The sequence below is a fragment of the Diadema antillarum genome, unplaced genomic scaffold (assembly GCF_040938485.1).
Source record: "Diadema antillarum isolate AM-2024a unplaced genomic scaffold, OU_Dant_1.0 seq00000122_RagTag, whole genome shotgun sequence".
NCBI lineage: Eukaryota > Metazoa > Echinodermata > Echinoidea > Diadematoida > Diadematidae > Diadema > Diadema antillarum.
In genome coordinates, this window is record NW_027271202.1 from 1,401,046 (window position 1) to 1,423,666 (window position 22,621).

At 39.3% G+C, this 22,621-nt stretch overlaps 2 protein-coding genes across 2 annotated transcripts; one reads left to right on the top strand and one right to left on the bottom strand.

Moving 5' to 3' along the window:
- The first annotated feature begins 754 nt into the window (after positions 1-754).
- Positions 755-14,034, top strand: LOC139727202 (uncharacterized). The gene is made up of 7 exons (XM_071638160.1): positions 755-854; positions 2,453-3,759; positions 8,773-8,841; positions 11,605-11,761; positions 12,360-12,771; positions 12,850-12,938; positions 13,969-14,034. Exons 2-7 carry the CDS (start codon positions 2,489-2,491, stop codon positions 14,032-14,034), a joined length of 2,064 nt encoding a protein of 687 aa, XP_071494261.1. The 5' UTR covers positions 755-854; positions 2,453-2,488.
- A 3,131-nt stretch (positions 14,035-17,165) lies between these two features.
- Positions 17,166-20,874, bottom strand: LOC139727203 (ATP-binding cassette sub-family F member 1-like; the record flags this gene model as incomplete). The annotated part of the gene is made up of 5 exons (XM_071638161.1): positions 17,166-17,407; positions 17,861-17,933; positions 19,115-19,276; positions 19,865-19,969; positions 20,804-20,874. Coding segments are annotated over 5 exons (572 nt in total), but the record flags the coding sequence as incomplete, so codon positions are not given.
- Between the last annotated feature and the right edge of the window lie 1,747 nt (positions 20,875-22,621).

Genomic DNA, 22,621 nt, shown 5'->3' on the forward strand with positions numbered 1-22,621 from the left:
AGCTCATTTAGGGCAGGTATATTCACCTCAAGTTCTCCGTCTTCATCCTACTTCATGAGTAGCCGAATAGTGGGGACATCGAAACACTGGAGACTAACGGTTGTAAAAGGATCAGTAGATGAGTTCCATCGTGAAATCGATTTTCTCTGCCTTTGCATGTATACGGAACAAAAGATGGTTCGGCATATGAAAGCTTGAGACCGACTTGAAGACCCCTCGTCTACTATCACGGCTATATACAGTAGTTGCCCCGGGAGATCCCACGCGGAACGTTCTGGATCGAGTATGTACACTCCCTGGTTTGCCAAGATAGTTTTCTTGAAAGTTATCCAGCACGTTTGCCTGGAGAAAAGAGAGTTCCTGTTTTCATATTCACCCAATGGGGGTACGTAGTACGTCATCGCATACGATCCTAAATTTGATCTTCTCATTTTGTTGATGCGCACACAGAGAAGGAATTCGATGAGGGACATGTGAAATAGTTGTTCGTGACACATTGACCCTGCGGTCAACTGCACACTGGATTCCTCTCCGAGGCAGCAGGTACACTACTAACCCACGCCCTCTGAACTCCTGCTCGCGAGAAGCAGCTGTATGGAAATTGTATTATGTGTACAAGTTCTCGTGAAATTATCATCGGCCCGAATGAAGTAGATTTTAGACAAATGACTGCATATTGCTCTGTAATAGTTTGGATGTGGAACCTCTCCTTATACGTGACGATGCTCTGACTATCTTGGTCATGCTCCGTGGTCGTAGTCATGATGCTCACTGATGAGAACGCTACCTTTTCAGAAGGATGTTTACATTACGAATTGTATTAGTGTCAAGACGGATACACGGATCGGTGTGAGGTAGGTCCCTATAGAATTCTGACATCACATATGAATAGTGCTCATTATTGTACTTCAAGTATGACGAATTACACCATGTTTGTTGGCATGTGTATCATACCTTGGCGGCGATTTGGCATCAAGCCAGTTTCGATATGTTCACATTATGGCTATAGGTTTATATTGTGAATCCCTTGAAAACGCACTAAACGTTATCTGCTTAAATTATGATTTAAAAAGGATTTTAAAAATGGATTTAAAAAGTCATCCAACCCAAAGACTTAATTGGCACTATATGTTTGCAGTTTAACAAGCTACGCAAGATTTTAAAATAACACCTGTCTTGCTTGCGATTATAAATTAGATGTAATAAATGTATTAAAGCATTACTGCATTCGTGTTGAAGCTCTATCCCGTGTCATAAATTGATTCGGGTAGGAGGAAAATTAAATAAACATGTAGAGCAGTGAAAATGTTATTTAGATATAAGCATATAACATGCTTTCATGAAACAGCAGCATTCCAGTTGCTTTACCCCTCGCATTATAGATAATTCCTGGGGATATTAAAATGCTTCTTATTAAACATAGTTCTCTTTGTCGAATGGTATTATAGTATCTTCACTTTTTGTTATTTTGAATTTCTATTTTCAAACAAATGTACCGACTTTTCTTTCAGCCCAAGTGTCTCCATAGACAAGATATTCGGTTTAGGTTGCTTTTCCCCTGTATTCTGCCAGCCTCATACTCACCGGAACAAGTGACCCCAATATTTCCCGGGAAGAATCTTCAATTCTCCACATCAACTCCCTTCGCTTCCTAGCCGATATGCATGTGATTCGCTCATCTTTGACATTGTAACCTCTTCATACCTGCTGCTTGATCTGTTGCTTCTATCTTGTCTTCCTCACCTCTCCTGCTCTATGCTATTATTTATTGTGTTGATTCTTGTTTGTTGTTTCCAGCTTGACCTATGACCACATTAGTAGATGCCAATCAGTGTTTTACTAAATTTCTGCGAATCTAACGCAGTTCTCCAGGACTGGAGGAAGTCAACAAAAGAAGATGTCATTTTCATAATAAATACTGGAACAGCAATGTTGATTCAATAATTAATGACTGAACGATAAGACCCACTTGATTCGACCTCTTAGGCTTAGATGAGATCAAATCGTTATCGTCATTGTCTGCTGTCGTCATCGGCATCACAAAATTAGTGTCATAAAAATTCATTAGCATTCTCTTTACAAAAGGTCGATCAAATTTAGGCAAAAAAATATACATCCCATAGCATTTGGGAGAAGGAGTCTTGCTGTTACCACTGGTCATATCAATATTCATCCGGTCACGTGATGAACTTTCAATCATTAGCGCATGCAGTGATATTTGTTTTGCCAGATGTTACGCTAGGTCTGGATCAGATACTTTATGACAACGTGGTACTAGTAATTTACACCTTACGTAAAACAAAAAATGGCCTAAATCATAACTGATCAAAGGTCTGAATTTCTTAGTGAGATATTTTGTGTTGACAATGAACACTGTCTACACCCACGGTGCCAATGAATGAGTGTAACTACATTTTGTAGGCCTAATTGGTCTGAACTCAATTCATTTCAGGTCTTCAATGAACCAGCTTCCCCATCGATTGACTCGATGTCGACGCCGCTGTCCATTTACTCGATCACCGCTCCTCGCCATGCGGTCGACTCCTCCAGCGGCGATGAGTCCGCCGAGGAGATCGAGTGTCCGTCGTTCGTGCGGGACAAGACGATAACGAGAGCGCTGAACGATTACGAGGATACCGCTGAAGACGGACAGGAGCCTTACTTTACCTGGGACGCCACCACGATCTCACAGCATCTTGCCAAATATCTGGACGACCTGTGCGGTTGGGTGCCGGACGCTAGACTGCAATATCGTCGCGTCCCGAGCCAATCAAAGAGTGGTCAGAAGAACCACGGAGGTGGAAGCTCGAAGGGCGGGTCCCGCACAGATTCCGACACGCATCCCCGCCGGCTTTCAATCACATCTCGTGCCTCGAGTCGTATGAAGACCATGGCCATTGAATTCGAGTTTCGTCATTACCACAACCCCAAGAAGTACATGGAGCAATATCGGAGGTTCCACACATGTGGTGGCCCTTTGGAAAAACTAGCTGCACAGGACACAGCGTGTGGAAGAAAGAGGAGTATTTATTATGCTGGTGATGCTTCAGCACATGCTGGCTTCAAGCCAGATTTGGCCCAACCAAAACCTGAACCGCGACTTGCAGCGCAGCAAATCGCTGCCGCAGCGGCAACTGCTGAGAGAGTGGAAATGCAACGACTTTCGCAGTCAAGACCGCGGCACAATTCGGACTCAAAGACTGAAAATCAACCCAAAACGGAATCAAACCACGCCGGGGCGTCGACTGCCCTCCCTCCGCCTTCAACCGCTCCAAGCGCACCCGCACCAGCCGACGGACCGGCAAGTGAAGTATCTGGTACGACTCTACCGCGATATTGCTCTCTCACAGAGGCCGCCTCGCGCAAACGTCAAACTTTTGCCCATTGGTCACCGGGCCTGATCAAGGATAACTCCCGCTCCGTGATCTCCAAGTTCGTCAAGGACAACGAACACCTTCTCATGCCTAGCATTCCGCAGAGTCTGACCGTGACAGCAGACGTGTCGTCACAGTCCGCCAAGCCGCAGAGCAGGAGTCCGCCTGGCTTGAGACCGATGACCACCGCGGCATCCCTTGGGTCGAGGGCATCGAATGGCAATCATGTCCGGAACGGTTCGCCATCATCCAATGGTTTAACGGATCAAGCCAACACCATCCCACAGCACGGCCCACCTGTGGGACAACACCCTTTTTGGAAGCCCTCCGTAGTCTCACAATTCCCTGCTACAGCCGACAACCACACTCTACCCGTTGCTTTCGGGTAAGTTGTTAGGCCTAACTTTGGCACTTTAGAATATCACATGTAAAAACTCAAATCTTGTGCATTAACGTTCATTTTGATAACCTTTCACGACCAGAGAATATCAAATATAAAAACAAAAATCATGTGCATTAACGTCCATTTTGATAACCTTTCACAACCACGGCACTTTCATAAGATAAGACCGTAATCATCAGTTCTCCTTTATCACCATATTATATTTACGTCATTTGTACAGCCCCCTATCCAGAGAAACGTAACAATGTCATTGTGCGCTTCCAAATTAACTGCATTCTGTTGATTTTTTGTTTGTTTTCTTTTTGCAGCGAATAACTCTGGATTCTGCGAGATTTTGATATATAATAAGTAATACTGATTGGTTTTATGCCCGCACCCGTGTCCAGATGATGTTTCCGGTATTATTAACTTAGTTACTCAAAGAGATATCATTCTAGACGCATCACGACGCTAATAGTGAGCATATAAAGTGCCTGGTTGGAATCATACACTGGTAGCAATGAACATACATTGATATTTTCATCTCACAGATGCACAATAAGTGCAAAAGAAATTCGACTCCGGAATTCAAAAGTTCGATATAACTCTATACAGTAGGCCTACGTCCACTTGAAACAAATACGTAACACCACATTTTTCATAAATGACGCTTATCTGCTGTAGTATTATTTCTTTTCAATCAACCGAATTGTGACAGTTCATGCAATTTGCTCCTAAATGATTAAGATTTTGCGAGAATTTAGCCATTTTGTGAGAACTTCGAAGAGCATAATACCATGACACTCGATGTTGGTTTTGATCCGAGCTGCTGGGAAAACATAAAAATCAGTAACAATTTAGAAACAAGCATCAAAATTCAAGAAAACACCGATTTAATTCCATTAATCAGTTCAGGTGTCCTTACACATCGTCTCCAATCATGCCACGAAAAGGCACTTTTGGAGTGCATAAAAGAAGAGAATTCCCAGACAATCAGTACTTCATAGATCACATGACCAAACACGTGACCTATCACAGAAGTAGGCCTACTTATTGAAGAGATGTTCATTATTATAATGACACTTTACTAGGTCATTTCTTCATTTATTTTCCAACCAGATTTGGACAGATCTGTTGGTTACTCTTTTTTACAATGTGCGTGCTATGTTCAAAGTCATCAAAGAGAAATCCTTTGCGCGTGTCCATCGAACAGAACGTGTATTTTGACGAATGCCTTCAGCAAATGAATTGTTTTTTTGAACGTTATCATCAGTAATTAATACACTCAGGAGTCTTACATGAAGATATACACACTAAAGAGAGAGTGAGAAAGAAGGCGAGAAAAAGACAAACGATCATCTTCCTGAATGTTGTCTTCTGCTAAGCTCTCTGTGATTTTAAAACGTAATTCATCGTCAGTTGGAGAAAGCCCTGTTGTTGTTATCATTTTGAGTGTTAAGACCTTTCGTTTCGTGATCCTATAAAGGCTGTATACGGTGTAGACCCGGGACCTGGGTCGATACTCTGTATCTCCTGAGGTTTCGAAAGTTAGGTGGTAGCGGGCTGGAAAGACAACAATCGATTGCACGATTCAAACTATATACGATAACGTGAAAGAAGGAAGAAAAATCAATGTTTTCCTATTGGTCTGGCACCTATCGCGTAGTGATATGCTCCAAGGGAGATGCTAAATCTATGCCTAACAACTTATCTTTACTTAAGCTGTTTTAGTAAAGATTTTGTAAGCCTCTATGAAACTTGCAGTAGGCCGTATATACGATTTTACTGGCTTTTGGTATATCTGTAGTTCTATAAGAAAAAGTTTGTATATACTTTTTCTTTTACATGAACTGAAGAAGTATACTATGATGAGTATATCACTTTGTTTGGAAAGCTGGAAAGAGTGTGTGAGCTTAAGTACTATCACTACTAGGGGAAGATTAGAATCGATATTCTTAAGAAACTTCACATAGTTGTCTCCGCTGACGGCTTTGTTAATTTTGAGGATCCTAAACAATATCAACAACAGGAATTAAAATTTGAGGAGGCTGCTATAATAAAACAGACTTTTACACGCCTTCTATAGACTTCTTATGTAATAAAGTACAGTCTGACTGAAAGCAAAGACGCTCTTTCAGCAAATCAGACGTTTACAGATAACAAACAAGATGATACAGGATAGAATCTGAGCACACATGCGACTGCAAGAATAACGGTCGCAAATGCTTCCAGGTACCAATTTGAATGTGAGAATCAATGACATTGTAGGTACCTGTCAAATCGAGACCATTTCTGCAGTAAAATCTCTTGCCCCGTGAAAAGCAAACAGAATAGATCTGTACTTAGGCATCGCACTATAAAGCAAGTGGAAGTAAATAGGCCACTTTCCAACTGTCACGCGACCGTTTCTAATAATATATGCCAAATCAAATTCCAACGGCTAGTTCATTGCTTATAAAACAAGCTGCTGATTGGATACTCAACGTGCTTTCCGAGGAGTTCGAGTTTTTCGTTATCAAACTGCTATGGTACGGCTCATCGTGTTTAAACATTATCAACGACTGATGACAGTGTCGATAATTAAAATTGATCGTGTTTTTTTTAATGACGCAGAGAGTGATGTGCGTTCCTCGTCATATCACAAGTACAAACTGCTGTCTACTGCTGTTTTACTACACTGTAGGATTAGAATAATAAAAAGTAGGCCTACACGCAGTTGGAGTCGTGCCTTAACGGCGACACAGTGACATACTAAGTAATACACATCCACACTGTATTCACTTACAAATACACTTAATTATATATTTTATTATAGCTAAATCCACCCGAACATTCCTGAAGGACACTTTGTAGATGGGGATATGGCTAAAACAATTTAGACTTGAAGTTATTATCAAATATCGACATTGCCGAAATACAGACATCATTAAAAACTTTCAGCATGAACTTCTGGATTCTATCACTTTTTGTCCAATTCACTTTCATCTGAATGAAGTGTAGAGGGGTTTGATGGCATATTTCTAATACCGAATATTTTCTATGATACAATGTGAATGGTGCATTGCGCATACTCAATGTCGTAAATTGTATGGCAGTTGTTTTGTGTGTATGTATACTACATGGGAATGGTGTTTGATCTCATTTCATCCGGCTTTTTTTTTCATATTTTCATTTAATGCTCACTATTATTTCATAAACTATGTTACATTATGTACCCTGCACGGAAACATATGGCTATGTCATGGGGGTATTTTTCTTTTTCTGTTTGATCATTCGACGAGGGAACTTTGATGTGATTCTTTCATATCTCTCCATCCCTTGGTTCCGCCAGTATTGTTTATTTGTGTGGGTAGAAGCTAACCAAGGGCCTGTGTTCATATTATTGTCTAGTTACATGCACTCCAGGACCCAGGCAGTGCACACAGATCGTGGGGTAATATTCATCCGCTTCTAGACTCTCTTGGCAAACTTCTGCTGGTGATTGGGTCACCCCTTGCTGACGTCACATATCACGTGTGTGACACTTTCCAAATTTCAATTCTCTCACCTGCGGCAATTCACAGCTTGTCCTGTGTTACTCCTGACCGTGTCATGTCCTATCTCGTACTCTTCAAGCGTCATGTTTGTCTGTATCGTCCTGTTTTGAGCGTTATCTGTTACCCATTTATGTCAGAACACAATATTTCTTGGTTGAGGGTGAGTGTCGATCCACACCACAGCACATTTCTTGCATTTTTTAATTTCTATCCACGGCTTTTATACAACCCTCCCCATCCCCCCCCCCCCCCAAAAAAAAAAAAAAAAACACCACACAAAACACTACTACCACAGGACCGCATACGGATACTTAATGCCAAAGTAAGGTAGGTGTGGTCTACTGTTATACGTCACTATAGTGTGGATAACCAATTTCTGTGGAAATATTATCTAGCTGTCTCTGTTTGATGAAGACCAAATTAAATTAACATTTGCAGCGAAAAAGTTCATCATGGTATCTCGTAAAACGAATTTAATTCAACATGCATGTTATTTCCTTACTGATAATTTACACAGAACACTTGTGAAAAAAGATCAGTAACTGGACAATGTATTACTCAGTCAGCATTATAAGCAAGAAGGGGATGAAATTGTCTCCCGTACTTTGGCAGAGTTTCGTATGAAAAAAAGCCCTGCAAAACTCGCTCGCCATACACAGGTTCGTTTTTACCCATCGGAAATTGGTTATCCCTCGTAAATTCATTTAGTGTGATCTAATCATGGTAACGGTGACGGGAAAATCTGACTGTGCTGCGTTCACCTATCGATGCCTATGCGTGCAGTTTTCTTTTCTATCTTATTGTAAAACAAACCAATGCTAAACATGTCAATACATTAAAACAACAAAAGGAGAGAAAATGATTAGCAATTGATACAAAAACACACCTCAAACAAGGAGTGAATTTGATCGGGAACACACCGTGATCGATAATAACAACATTGTACGTCCATGGATTAATCAGATTCTAGAATGACTGTGTGATGATTAGCCTATCACAATTAAATCAACCTTAGGTAAAATGACAGATTATCACAGCGCTAGTGACCAATCCACAGAATTACAGTCCCTGTACATGTCCATCATCTTCAAAGGCAAAGTACAGGGGAGGAAATAAGTACAGGTAATAATCCACTCTACAATACTATACAGTGTATTGTATTGTGTGTTTACGATGACAATTTTTACACTTCTCCACACACGTATACTGACAAGCAATACGATCACCAATGCTAACATGTTAACCGATAGTCTCTTACAAAATGTCGCCTTGAAAACTAATTGCTACGGTTTGCATGGTTCATAACCATACCAACTTGTTCAACGGAGGTTCAACGTATGACGTGCCACGCCCTGTAATAATTATATCTGTGAATGTGCCTGTTCCATTACTTGTCCCTCTCATCCAGTGACGTGCTCTATGATGCTTCATTTATACACTCAATGCATGTCACTCTGTTTTTCCTGCGCGAATCTCACAGATTTGTCACCCGTTTGCCCAAATACGATTTGCACCCGATTGACGAAGAGCTGTCAGACTGCGATGATTGGTACGAGTGTCAAATCAGAACCAATAAAACCTAGTCTAGTTTCCTCAATCCTTCGACTTTCACTCATAGCAAACTATCCTCGTCGACGCTATGACCCTACTGCTTTGAATAACTCATCTTTAAAGGAAACCACTAAGTCCTCGTCAAGTTTGTGATTCCTAACGAATCATATTTCTTTGTATTTCTCAAGATCAGACAAGAAATGAGAAGATCCAAATTATCATTTTGAACTGTAGCTTTAAAGGGCAGAAGTAAATGTTATGAACAATTATCCTTCTGTTTTGTACATTGATTTGTTCATCCACTTTCTAATGTATAGAACAACCTCTGGGTACAAAAAGAAATTCATTTTCTAGACTTAGAATAAAGTTAAACCATATAAACAAGTGTATCAAAACAACTAAGAATCTATTGGAAATATCATGAACAAATGCACAAGGAGTTCTCAAAAAAAAAAACTTCCTAGATTTGATCATTGCCCTCAGTTATTCAGTTAAAGTTTTTTTTTTTAAACTTGAAATTGAATTTATTCACAAATGGCATCTTAGCAACGTTTCCATGAAATTAATCGGAAACGAGAGTGTTGGTTTCCTTTAAAAGACAAGGAGGTTCATTCAGCGAATCTTTGCACTTGTCTCATCACCGCGGGCGCACCGCAAACTTTATATTATACTCTGGTGCCAACAATAATAAATCGATAAGAATTTGATGAGAATGATAAAGACAGTGATTTGAAATACGATTTAAGTAACAACTACAGATTCTGTGGCCTTTCAGGTGCCATTATTGAAAAGGTTTTCACCTTTCTTATTTGCACCTGACAAATACAAACAAACGTATGCAGTGCGCCCAAGACAAATTCAAAATGATCGCTCCATGAGCTTCCAACTTGGTTGTACTTCGGTGATAATCCAATCTCCGTCCTCTTAGCTGTAACTTAGTTTTACGTAGCCAAGGGTTCTGTTCGAAGGTTGGACTTTTCAGTACAGTATTAACATCTACTCGTATGTTGTCCTGTATGTATGGGTGGCATAGTAGCTCAAACTGGGACACTGTCTCGAGGCTTTTACTGTTAACCCGTTTCCCGTGCCTACGTTTGTGCGTATAATTCGTATTAACATGAAGTGCTTGTAATATGACATTCTGTAATACGTGGTTAAGCTTACTTTACCTCCAACAGTACAGAAAAGTCCTCAGGACTTAGCAAGAGGTTGCATATTTTGTCTGCCGATTTTAGCTGCACACTATATTGTGTTACCATGGTAACACTTCACAACGTGTAGTCGGACATCGGCCTCGGTCTAAAGAGTATGGCATGGAGATGCAGCTGTCGATATAATGTATTAATTATATTCTTTCAATATTTGAATCTGTCAAAGCCTCCAACACTAACCATTGTCTATCACAACCTACGTTGGCAAAAGAGTAGAATTTTTCGTAATCTTGTGTCAAACTTTCTTCTGATATAAGAACAAGTTAGACCCTGGATAAGCATACTGTAACATTAAAGTAATGAGACTGGGTGCCTGACAAAGATCACTGCGAAGTGCACCCACAAAGCTATAACGGGCGCCAAAACTCTTTTGGCGCCTGTTTTGAACAAAGCATTGAAAATAGGCCTATGACGAGATTGCAACGAAAACACTTTTCATTCAATCTTAGGAGGAAGGCATGGAATCTGATGATTTGGGCATTATTTGAAGTCTATCATCACCGTCACTTGCATCTATACTTTGTATTTATGACTTTGATATATGATTTATAAAATCACGTCTACTGCAGTTGTTCCTGATGTAAGTGCAATATTTGCTGTTGTAATAACTTTTAATGATATAAAAGTTAGAATTTCATTGTATCGTGTGCATTGTAATGCTTCTTTTTTTTTATTTCTAAACTTAACGTGAACTAACTCAAACTTAGTTTTGTGATTCCTGTTGTACTCTTAACTTGATTTTGCAGTGATAACAAACCACTCACAAATTAATTGCTCAATGATATCGTAGTAACTGCCAACTGCTGGACACTCCACAAGATATCACGAGCGATCATGAGTTCGATGGCAACTAGAGAAAAAATGGCCCAAGAGAGAGAGAGAGAGAGAGAGAGAGAGAGAGACTGACGGGCAAGGAGATTGTCTAGATAAATGAAGGGGACAGGAATTTTGATTTTAAGCTAAACAGTGACCACAGCGTCCTCAAAGTAAATCAAAGCTGTAGAGTTCAATTGGGTTATATGTTCAATAAATGTTCCGTCAAACTAAACACTATTGATAATGGCACATTATTTGACACAGTAACACATCAAATGGTGTCGAATTAGTGAATTTGTTACAATGCATGCAATTGTAAAGTAGAGAGAAGCATATGATCTTCATGTTCGTTTGCGTATGGTATTCCCTAACCTTGTCTTGTTTCCAGTTTGCAACTTGCGGCATAAACGTTTCTGAAACACTAGTTTTGCATGGCAAAATGATCCGTATATCAACGGCCTTATCAACTTCCAATACAGAAATGGCAAGCCACCTAGAAGAGAAAGAGAGGGAAGGAAAATATAACTTAATAATACGTTATAAATCGTTAAGTGTGATATGTTTGAATAAAACTGGGTATGTTATATGCGGTAAATGTTCTCTGTTGACCCAGAGACAAAACTGTGATTTCAACGTAACGCTGTCTTTACACTGGTATTACAGGTTACGAACAACATTCCTATCAAATTCTAACGTACTTTGTGTGTGTATAAATTGCATATCTGCCTGAACAGGGACGTAGCACCAAACAATTTTACTGGTGTCACACGTGATGACAGTTGCTATGGCTACCACCCTGAAACCATGGGAACGCCAGACGGGTCTGTCTTCCGAGACTTCTACTCTCACCTCCTTCAAGCGGCGCATTACTTACGAGTGGCTGGCAGGCAGGTATGGGGATGATTACAAACTTTTGTGCTATCATACACACTGGACAGAATGGTCTCCTACAACACTATCTTCTTCTGCTCTCAGGTTCATTCTATTCAGAAATACCAACAACGCTATGAGTGTTTGCAGTGGCGGATCCAGGGGGAGCGCATCGCGCACCCCTTTATCTTTTGTTAACCCCCTTTATTTTTTGTTAAAACAAAAGAAATAAAAAGAAAAATGAGGCGGGGTGCATGCCCCCCCCCCTTTAATTTTGTAAAGGCGCACCCCGTGTGGTCCGTATGGAACTCCTGGATCCGCCCCTGATTTGTGTTCAGTGTATGACAATGACAACAATAATACCCTGGGCAACAGTTGCCTTATTATCATTACATTATCGTTGTTATGATTATTGTCATTGTAATTATTATAAATCATTAATGTTTCGCGGCTCAACACATGTCCATTACTCATTTTCTATTACTTTCTATAAAAAATATACTTTTCTGATACATTGATATGCCAGTGCGGTAGAAAAGAGTTTAAGAATGTGTATGGGTCGGACTTTCTCCTCAATTTCTTGACCACCAACATTTTTTTTTTTGTATCTAACCACCAGAGATCAATCGACAAAACACAACAACCATTGCGTCAACAAAGCTCGTCTGCGATCTACAAATCGCCGAAATTATCTGCAGCAGACGACAACTCCACAGAGGCCAGTATTCCCGCGCAGGTTGTTCACACCAGCCATGGACTCGGCATTCGCGGTCAGCGGCTGAACTCTGCTGCGTCGTCAATAGCATCTCGCTCTGCTACATGTAAGTCGGCTGGCCCTCTGTCTAGCAGCGGGTCATCGCAGTATGTTAACGCTCCTGCGTTCAAAAGTACTCATCCTCCAAAGCAATCATCTACACCGATTAAAATAACTTCTCAGCACGAGACCAACTCTCCAACTACTTTCTCACGAAAGAAATACATTTCGATCGACTCACCGACGTCAATGAACACGGGAGAGATGCTAAAGACTGGTACTTCAGGAGCCGACAGCAGCACTGACCCCATTAGCAAGGATCGCATCACTAATAATCACATGGAACGTGGGAAAGGGAACGTCTATCACATATCAATACCAGAAAAACCATGTCGTACAGAGAGCACACCTACGCACATCAACAAGGCCGCACTTTGCCAAGCGGTAAGTAACAACAGCTGTGGAATTTCTCCTCTCGACGAGTAGGGTGGGGTCCCATGATGTCTGGCACGACAAGTTTATAAGGGCGAATCAGTTTGGTAATAATTCATGTTATTGTTTATTGCAGCCCAACTGTAAAGTGGTCGCTGTAGCTCTGCGCCAAAATTTCGCGACATGTTGAAGAAATTGTTACTGGTGAAATGCTGTTTTGTTTGCTTCATTTCTATCTGAGAAGATGGCTGGATAGCCCATATTCAGCTGCAATAGCTGGTCATCCAGTTGGATGACAAGCGGGACCACTTCACTGGGTCAAACACCCTGCTCTTTGCGATGAATAAATACAGTGGGATTTTTTTGCGAGCCCGAGTTGTGATTCTCTCATACACAGGATCTCCATTTTATGTCCTGTCCGAGCTAGGACCGAGTGTTTTGCCTCTAACTAGAGAAGGATGGTACGATTACACACAACAAAGCTCAGTGGGATTGGGGAATCGAACCGGGGTCCTTTGGATCGTGAGGTAGACGTGCTTCCGACTGAGCTAACTCACCGCCCTGTTCTGAAACATTTAACAGTCGTCCTACAAATATAGCTCTATCACCAATACTTACGATCACTCAAATGGAGGCTTACAAATGTCCTGTGATTTCACAATCTGTGTGAAGTCTTTTCTTACAAGTGGCATCATTAATTTATCTGTGTCTCAGTGTTAAATAGGCCTTCATAATACACTCTTTAAGTTCTAATATCTTTTATATATATACATGTGTATATGAATGTACAGGACAGTGAATTATCCAGAACACACTCACAGACAAACATCCCCTTGGTTGTCACAGCCTCTCTCTACATCCCATCCTACAAACACACTTACAAACAAACATTGCTTTGTTTGTCACCATCTCTCTCTACATCCCATCCTACAAACACACTTACAGACAAACATTCCTTTGGTTGTCACAGCCTCTCTCTACATCCCATCCTACAAACACACTTTAATGCAGACAAATCTCCCTTTTGCTTTTCTCTCTACAGGTCTGTCTGGAGTCGGTCAGCAAGGAAGCCATTGCCATCGGTAACACAGGTCAAGTTAAGAGATGAGGTCCAGTGATGAAGACTGACTTTCACTCCCATCTCTGGACTGTGCATGGTCAAATTCTGGGTACCAAAAAGCCTGAAGGATGTGTCTGGAAATCCTGCTGAAGAATCATACTGGAATTAACATTTGCAGGTCCAATTACAGTGTCTATATAGGGTGGACACACAAAGCAATAACTGCATCTTCTTGCAAAATTTGGTCCCTTTGCTTTCAAAATGAGTTGAAGTACTGTGCAAAGGGACTATACCATATGGAAGCAACATCAGACATACTCAATACACATTATTGCTAGTTGTATAGTGCACTCCCATTATAATGAACACAGTTATAACAACATTCCGGTTACAACAATGTAAGAATTCAGGTTACAACATTATCGGCTCTATGTATTTTTATTGTTTATTTGTTCGGTTATAATAAAATTTTGACATAACAAAAGAAAACTGCTAGTCCCGAGGACTTCGTTATAATGGGAGTCCACTGTATAGTGTTACTGATTTATCACAATACACGTGCAAGTTTGCTGTTATATTGCAATGCCAAAGAAGCCATTTGAGACCATGCCATAGATTTACCCGATGGACGATTTCACATTTTAATTGCCAGCAGGAATCTACCACATTAATGCCTTCGATTTGCCCAATTCAGTAAATTGACCAAAGTGATGCGACTGGTACAGCTGAAAATACAGTGTCATATTACCTCTTGGTGCTGTACCACAAACAGTCAAAAGGATGGAATATTTGATGAGGCGATACCCAAAAGATCCAACTACACCTTGATGCACAGAAATGTTTGCACATCATTGAAAGTAGATGAATTATTAGTTTTTGTTAAAGCAAGAGAAAATTCAGGTTCAGTTCAGGTTCAAGCTAGCCCCTTGCCCATGTACAAATGTCTGTGTGTGTATGCATGTTCATGTTTGTGTACGTGTGCATAATGTTCATGCCTGACGGGCCAGTTTTTTATTTTATATATACATTGTATAGCCAATCAAAGTTACACACACTCTAATCTCGGTGAAAACAAAACTTCACATTAAAAATCCTTGACAAAAATCAATTGTTCTCCTGTTTATGATGCATTTAGTTACATCACTGTGGTTGTGTCACAGTCGACTGATATACGAAACATTTTACATAATGTATGTGGGCTTACTATTCGAGACCTGCATGGTAATGGATTTAATCCAGATAAATTGCTGATATCGATGTTATTCAGCAATAACACAGTTTTTGCTTGTCTCCCTGAGAACGTCAAGGGAAAAAAGTCATATCACAGAAACAAAAATGTGCAAAAAGAACTTCTGTGAGCTCAATATCACAATCTCAAAAATATTTCAGAAAAATTCAATAATTTTCCTGAAATAAGGATTTGCAGTTTATGAACATGCATGAAACAGGAATTCACATAATACATATCTATTTTTTTCTGTATTTTCCCAAATTCTTGAAAAGTTCATGTAGGTACTTGGTGAGCAGGTTCAGGATGCAAGACAAATAGAGCAAAATTTTAATTGATACATGTACTTTGTATCATCATGCAGTCTCACTCTGTTTTTTTTTTATCGAATAGTTTTTACTTCAGTCTCTTGTTATTCTGTCACATTTCTCTTAATATTACCAACATCGTTTTAATTGTATACTAAATCGACAAGAAGTGCAGTGACCTACAAAAATTGACAGCATGCATACTACAGCACCCTTGCCTTGGAAATTCTGAAGAGTTTTCACAAAGAGCAACAAAATGCACATTTCAAGAATTGCTTGCCATTCTATATGACAAAACTAAATGAGTTATGTCATATGTAGTATTTGAACAAAATCAAAAAAGAAAAAAAAAACCACGAGGACGTTCAGCCCCAGATAATTGTAATGCTTTGTAAACCCTGACAGGTCCATGCTTAAACATAATATTCACAAAATCAGTGAATCAGACATTCTGCTACTCTAGAGTGTATCTCGTATGTCTTAAATCTGCATTTAAGACAGGAGCCTTGAAAGAGGGAACTACCCTGGCAAGAGTCAAAATTCATCAACTGTTTGAGAGAGTGTGAACGAAAGATCTTCAGGTACATGTCACTGATATGTAGACAACTTCATCGAGGTAAACTTTGATAAGATGTCTGGCTCCACAATGTAAACTTGTAAACATGAGTGACATATGCTACAAGACACTCACTTTTCTCTTGTTGCAGTTTTACTCTGAGTCAGGTATTGTAACAAGATTCTCTGAGCAGATACAGAGGTTGTTGGTCTATTAGACCACTGTTATGCATATTGATAATTATGTATTCGGAGAAAACATGACCCTTTTCACTTCTTATATTGCCATATTGCTTCACTGATAGAAGTTGCCATCACTTAACAATGTAGAGTATTATGAAGCCAATGATAAGTAGCTATTTGTATCTGCCTGTAAATATCATGTGTATTTACTGACAGCATTATTAAACTTTGTTTGAACTGACAAGATGTACCGTTGATATTACATAATTTCTATTTCAACAAGCTGAAGACAGCTTGCATTTCAATAAATATGATATTTTCTTATGCAATAATATAAGTGGTTCTCTGCTCTTGACTGTTGATGTTCAATATCATGCTCTTTTGAGAAAGCCAGTTTTAACACATATTAGGACACTTCTTTTGATACATAAAGCCATTGCAGGCTTAACCTATAATGTGTACGCCGTTAGGAAGCTATTGGATATGACTTTGCATATTGCAGCACTAGCTTCTGATGCTCACTCGTTAAAAGTATGTTTGGGTACTTGTAATAAATGGCATGGAACCACTGTAACTGTGTTTCCCCCTTTATCACCTGCAAAACAAGCTGATTCCATAAACTCACCCAATCTTTCTGGTTGCAATGTTTTATCTTCGTAGCAACAGCTGAAGGCAAGTGTTTTTAACCAGGGAGATGTATATGTGCCAGCCTGTCAATGGTTTATATGTGGATGGAGGATTGTGTGATGCAAACATTGAGCAGTCATATCATCAGCTTGCACAATACAATATTCTGTCAGAAATACTTCTACCTCCAACAGCTTCACCTCTTTTGATGAAGGTGTTTCTTAAGGTTCACTGTAGGACAGAACTTGCCTGATGCTGCATAGGAAAAATGTCTAGCTACTGAGTGTAAGTCTTGTAGGGCCATACAAGTTCATATCCTGATGTCAATCTCTCAAAGTCTCCAGAAAACATTTTCTGCCTCACTCCTTCTTGTTCATTGTTTCTCCAAGCTCCTCAAGAAGTTCTTGCTTGTAGTCGTCAAAGCCACCGTCTATCTCATTGATGGTTTGGTCCTCAATGACCCAGAGCTGGCAGTCTGTCTCGGTGATGAGGCGGGCGTCATGGGAGACGATAATGACACCTATCAAACAATGATAACACTCATTCATGACACCATCCATAGATTATATAATTAGCAACAGACAAACCGGCATTCAGTGTTATTTTACTAGATAAAGGATAATTCCATCATCCTACCACAGCTGTATACATGGAAAATTCTCTCTCCCTTCTATGGGACTGGCATTCCTTTCATTTCTTGAGACACTCTCAATGCAATTTTATTAATGTATGTTGCTGACACGACCAAAATACAAAGCCCAAGTCATGCTTTGTTCAAATACAGTTCATTTGAGTCAAGTTTTACAGATCATTTACATCAAATTACTGAGTACAATGGGCTACCACAAAATAATGTCTTCATATATTCAAACTGCAAATATGCAATTCTAGATTCTGTCTATTAATTAAACAAACACAGGAGGCTCAACAAAGCTATGTCAGTTCACCTCAAATAACTTGAACTAAAGCTCACCTCCAGCATAGTGATTAATGGCATCAGCCAGAGCATCAATAGACTCGATGTCCAGGTTGTTTGTTGGTTCGTCCTGTAGCAAGAAGGCATGATAGCAGTATATCCAAATCAAATCTACTGTAGTACTCAATTTGTTAGATTTCCTTTTTTTCCCCCTGCATATGCCAAGAGCATTATATAAAAACTTCTTCTTTTTATTAGAATACAGTGTCTAAACCAGATAGGGAAATGAAAAGTCTTTTTTACACTTTAATGGCACTGTAAGCAATAACATAAAATTACTTTGTGCAACACATACATATGCTCAATTATCACATATACCACAGAAATACATACAAAGATTGGCTGTTTTGTCACAATCACAATGTCTTTCTTAGTCAATGAGACATTTCTCAGTTGTTGTTGTTTTTTTTCAGCAAAGAATTATTTCAAACCTGAAGTCAGCACAAGGGACCTCAAGGACACTTAAGAAATTGGAAACTCACAGAGTATAAAGAATGTAATGTATGACAGGACACAGAAAATGTATTAAATGTATTAAATGTATCAAAAACTCTACTGATACACAGTATATTTTAAAGGCAAAAATCATATTCAGGATCAAACATAGACAACTTCAAGTGTGCATAATAAACCAAATGTCAAGAAAAAAAATCATTACAAAACCATATTTTTCTATTTTTTCTAATACTGTAAAAGTGCTTTCTTTCGTGTACAGATACTTTCACGGTTTCCATTGGTTGTGACTTTTTCGCGTGTGTTTAAATTCACGGTCGACAAAATCTGTGAATTCACAGTCAGCAAAAACTGTTTTATTTTGCACATGAAAACCCAAACTATAATCCAATTATTCTTTTATTTGTTAAATAGAAATTAAAATTAAATGCAGGCTTACCTGAAATCCCGTCTCTCGAGTACGTTATAACATACTTGTACCTACATTGCGCGGTATCGCTGTGTGTGTTGACCATTAATACACACAATGCGCGGAATCTTCGTGTGTGCATGTGCGCAATAGCGTTGTAACCAGTTGTAACAAGCGGTGAGTTCAAAACATTTTCGCGTAATGTTAAATTCGCGGTTCAACCTCAAAGCGCGTAAAGCGCGAAAATAAACCCACCGCGAAAGAAACCACTTTTACAGTATTGTACAAACAAACAAGTTGGGAACTTATATGATGAAGCTGCAGAGTTTAGCTTTCTGCGACAATGTACTGGAGATTATAAACAAAGATATACAAGCAAACAAGCTGACCAATATGACAATGTCAGGCTGGCTCCGGCAAAGGTCAGCAAAGGCCACCCTGGACTTCTGACCACCTGACAGGTCCTTAGTCTTGATGGTGTGTGCATGGCTGACCAGTCCAAAGCGTCCCAGCAGCTTGCGGCAGTCCTGGTACTGTAAGTTATACTTGGTCTGGATGCAAGAGGAGAGTCAGTCATGTGAGCAAAGCATTAAGTATTGAAAATAAAATCACATTGCATTTCTTATCTTGCCAGACAGGGGTGATATTGAGGTTAAAAGTAAAAAATGGAAATCAAAATTTTTGGATAATTTCAATCCATGAAAATAGAAAAATGTGTATAGACCAGGGAGAAAACAGAAAATCAGATCTAAATTTACAGAACATCATGCCTGTAAAAGGAGGCAGAGCCTTTATTAACACAATGCTGTGTAGAAGTACTAGTGAGAGATATAGACTGCTGTGATGTGAGTTGAGGGGCTTTGGTGGGCGTCTAATAAAATGATAATCACAGCAGGATATGGAAGATCATGAATACCTTTTTGATGTTTGAAGAATATAATGCATACCTCCCAAGAAAAGCACTTCATATGAAATATCATGTTCCAAGACTTGGCTTGCATGCCATCAAATCACGCTGAAAAGATAACATTTTGCAATCTCCTTCAACCCTTTCAATGTTCTACCAGCTCATCTAAACTGCAATTTGAAAGAACTGACTAGATGTAATACTGGTATACCAATCTTAAGGTCTCTTTTACCTGAAGATATTCCACTGGGCTCACATCCATTGTTAGCTGGTCCGCTGAATGTTGACTGTAGGATCCTATCCGTAACCTGTGGTTTTTCCTGATTTCTCCTTTCAGCTGTAACAAATATAAAATATAAAATAAAAATATTATTCATCACATGTACGACTTGGACAGCGGCAGTGCATTTCACAACTTTTATTCTACATGACCACAAACAGACACCAGACTGGGTCTACTAACCCTTCCTCCTTTACAATTTTTTGTTTGTAATATATCTGCTTAGAGCAGCATTGTATTGTTCACCACAATAAAGAGATTGTTACATGCTCAATATGAGGAAGGGATAACACTTTTACCAACAAAACCATGAACAGAAGACAGTCAAGGCACATTCCACTTTATCAGTAAGACCATATACATGAAAATGAGAGCATTCAACCAACTTTACAAGAGGAAAATATGTTGATTTATACTTAAAAGGGGCAATTGTCAACCACAACTTTGTTAACTACTCAGTTAATGATCATCAATCTGCATGTTTTGCTTGGGATGCTCATTCACAAAACACATACTTTTGCATATGCACACAAACAAAAATATTTTTTGAGAATGCAATCAAACACCAAGGAATCAATTCATAGTCCTTACTCACTTGAGCGACTAAAGGATACAAAACAAATAAACCTTGATAATGATTCTGATGAGAATTCTTTCTTAAGCCTCGGGACAATCACCATTAGTAGCAATGATGCTAAAATTGTCAACTCCAAATCTAGCACACATTTTATCCATTTTAAAGTTTGTCTCTGGTCTTTGTAGTGCCTAAATCTTGATGCAAAACTCCAAAAACAAAACAAAACAAAACAATTGTGTCCCTGAATGCTGGACACAATGCAAATAAAAGAACGAGGGAAAACTTTCCAAGCGAAGGCTTTACAATGTACTTACAGGAGATAACTCCCCTTGGAGCAATTTCAGGAATGTACTCTTCCCAACTCCATTGGGTCCAACTATTGCAACTATGTAGAAGGAACAAAAACATATGAGTAAGTCTTTTTTTCCCCTTGAAAACAGACAGAGAAAAAATCAACATCAGGAAATTCCAAGAATTAAAGTTTACAAAAACACATTTCTGAGTGGCAAATAAAGCTTTTACAAAATGAAGTCCAAGGGAATTCTGACTAATTGATATCTAATGAAAGATAGTTCTTGAAAGCAACAATGTATTTAAACATAATCTTTTTTATATCTGTATGGTTGAATCATTGTGCAACAAATACAAAATCCAAACATATTACAGCCCTTACGAAAAAGTCCTGTGGTACTCCTGTGGTAATTACCACAGGACGGTACCACAGGACAGTACCACAGGACAGTACCACAGGACAGTACCACAGGAATTGTCCTGTGGTATTTTGGGACATACCACAGGACAGTACCACAGGAATTCCTGTGGTATTTTGGGACGTACCACAGGGCAATACCACAGGAAAGTACCACAGGACCGGTACCACAGAACAGTACCACAGGACAGTACCACAGGAATTCCTGTGGTATTTTGGGACGTACCACAGGGCAGTACCACAGGAAATCCTGTGGTATTTTGGGACGTACCACAGGGCAGTACCACAGGACTAGTACCACAGATCAGTACCACAGGAACTGTCCTGTGGTATTTTTGGACAGTACCACAGGACAGTACCACAGGTCGATCATTACCACACAGCATTACCACAGGGCAGTACCACACAGCATTTCCATGGTACCACAGGAGAGTACCACACAGGATAGATCGAAAAAAAAATTTGGGTGAATTTTAGTCACATATCAAGGAATATTCCTGATAGGTGAGTGATGGATTTCAGGACAAACATGGCCCTACTTAATAACCTGTCCTACTCCTAACATAATCATTAACCTCAAACGAGAGTCTAATGGCCAAGTGCCAATCTAGTTCTATAATAGATCTATATAGTCATATTCTATTCCTAGGTAGCCATCGACCGTATCAGTACATATATATATGGCCGTCTATCCGTAAAGCATTAAGGCATGGTTACTAACTCGATTATACTTTATTATTAAGATATGAAATTACACTTTCATAACAATATCTATGATATTGGGAATAACATAACATAATTAGACAATCTTTCATAAAGTTCAAAGTAAGTTCCATCATTAATACTTTGACTTTTAAAGTCATATATGTATTTTCTAAAATCTAGAGTGCTTTTTATGAATATTCATGAGCTATGTAAAAATTTGTACCACAGGAGTACCACAGGAGTACCACAGGAGTACCACAGGAGTACCGTACCACAGAAGTCCTTATGAAATTTCTCATGCTTTACATCAGCACTTTCACTAAATAGGTAATACTGTAGGAGTATAGGACAGGATAAGTAATGGCAAATCAATTCCTATAATTCACAGCATAACTCATCTATCAATTAATTGAGGAATATTAATATGTGCTTTTTTGTTTGTATTTTTATAATAAATTTCAGTGGATTCTGCCTTACAATTTTCCTGTGTGGTACTCCTGTGTGGTACAGCTGTTTGATATTCTCCTGATGTGATAGTCCTCTGGTATAAAATGTTAAGAAAAAAAAATATCCTGTAGCATTTTTCTGTGGTACTTACGAATTTAATTTGCTGTGTGGTACTTCTGTGTGGAATAGCACCATATTATGATTTTCCTGTGGGATTTTGGACAGTTCCTGTGGTACTCCCCTGTGGTATACATCGAAAATTACCACAGGA

Excerpts from the sequence above, each read along its gene's own strand:
- LOC139727202 (XM_071638160.1), top strand. The coding sequence starts at position 2,489 with ATGTCGACGCCGCTGTCCATTTACTCGATCACCGCTCCTCGCCATGCG. Across the intron at positions 8,842-11,604 it reads CTGTCAGACTGCGATGATTG|GGACGTAGCACCAAACAATT; the intron begins GTACGAGTGTCA and ends CTGCCTGAACAG. Across the intron at positions 12,772-12,849 it reads GGGAGAGATGCTAAAGACTG|GGAACGTCTATCACATATCA; the intron begins GTACTTCAGGAG and ends AACGTGGGAAAG.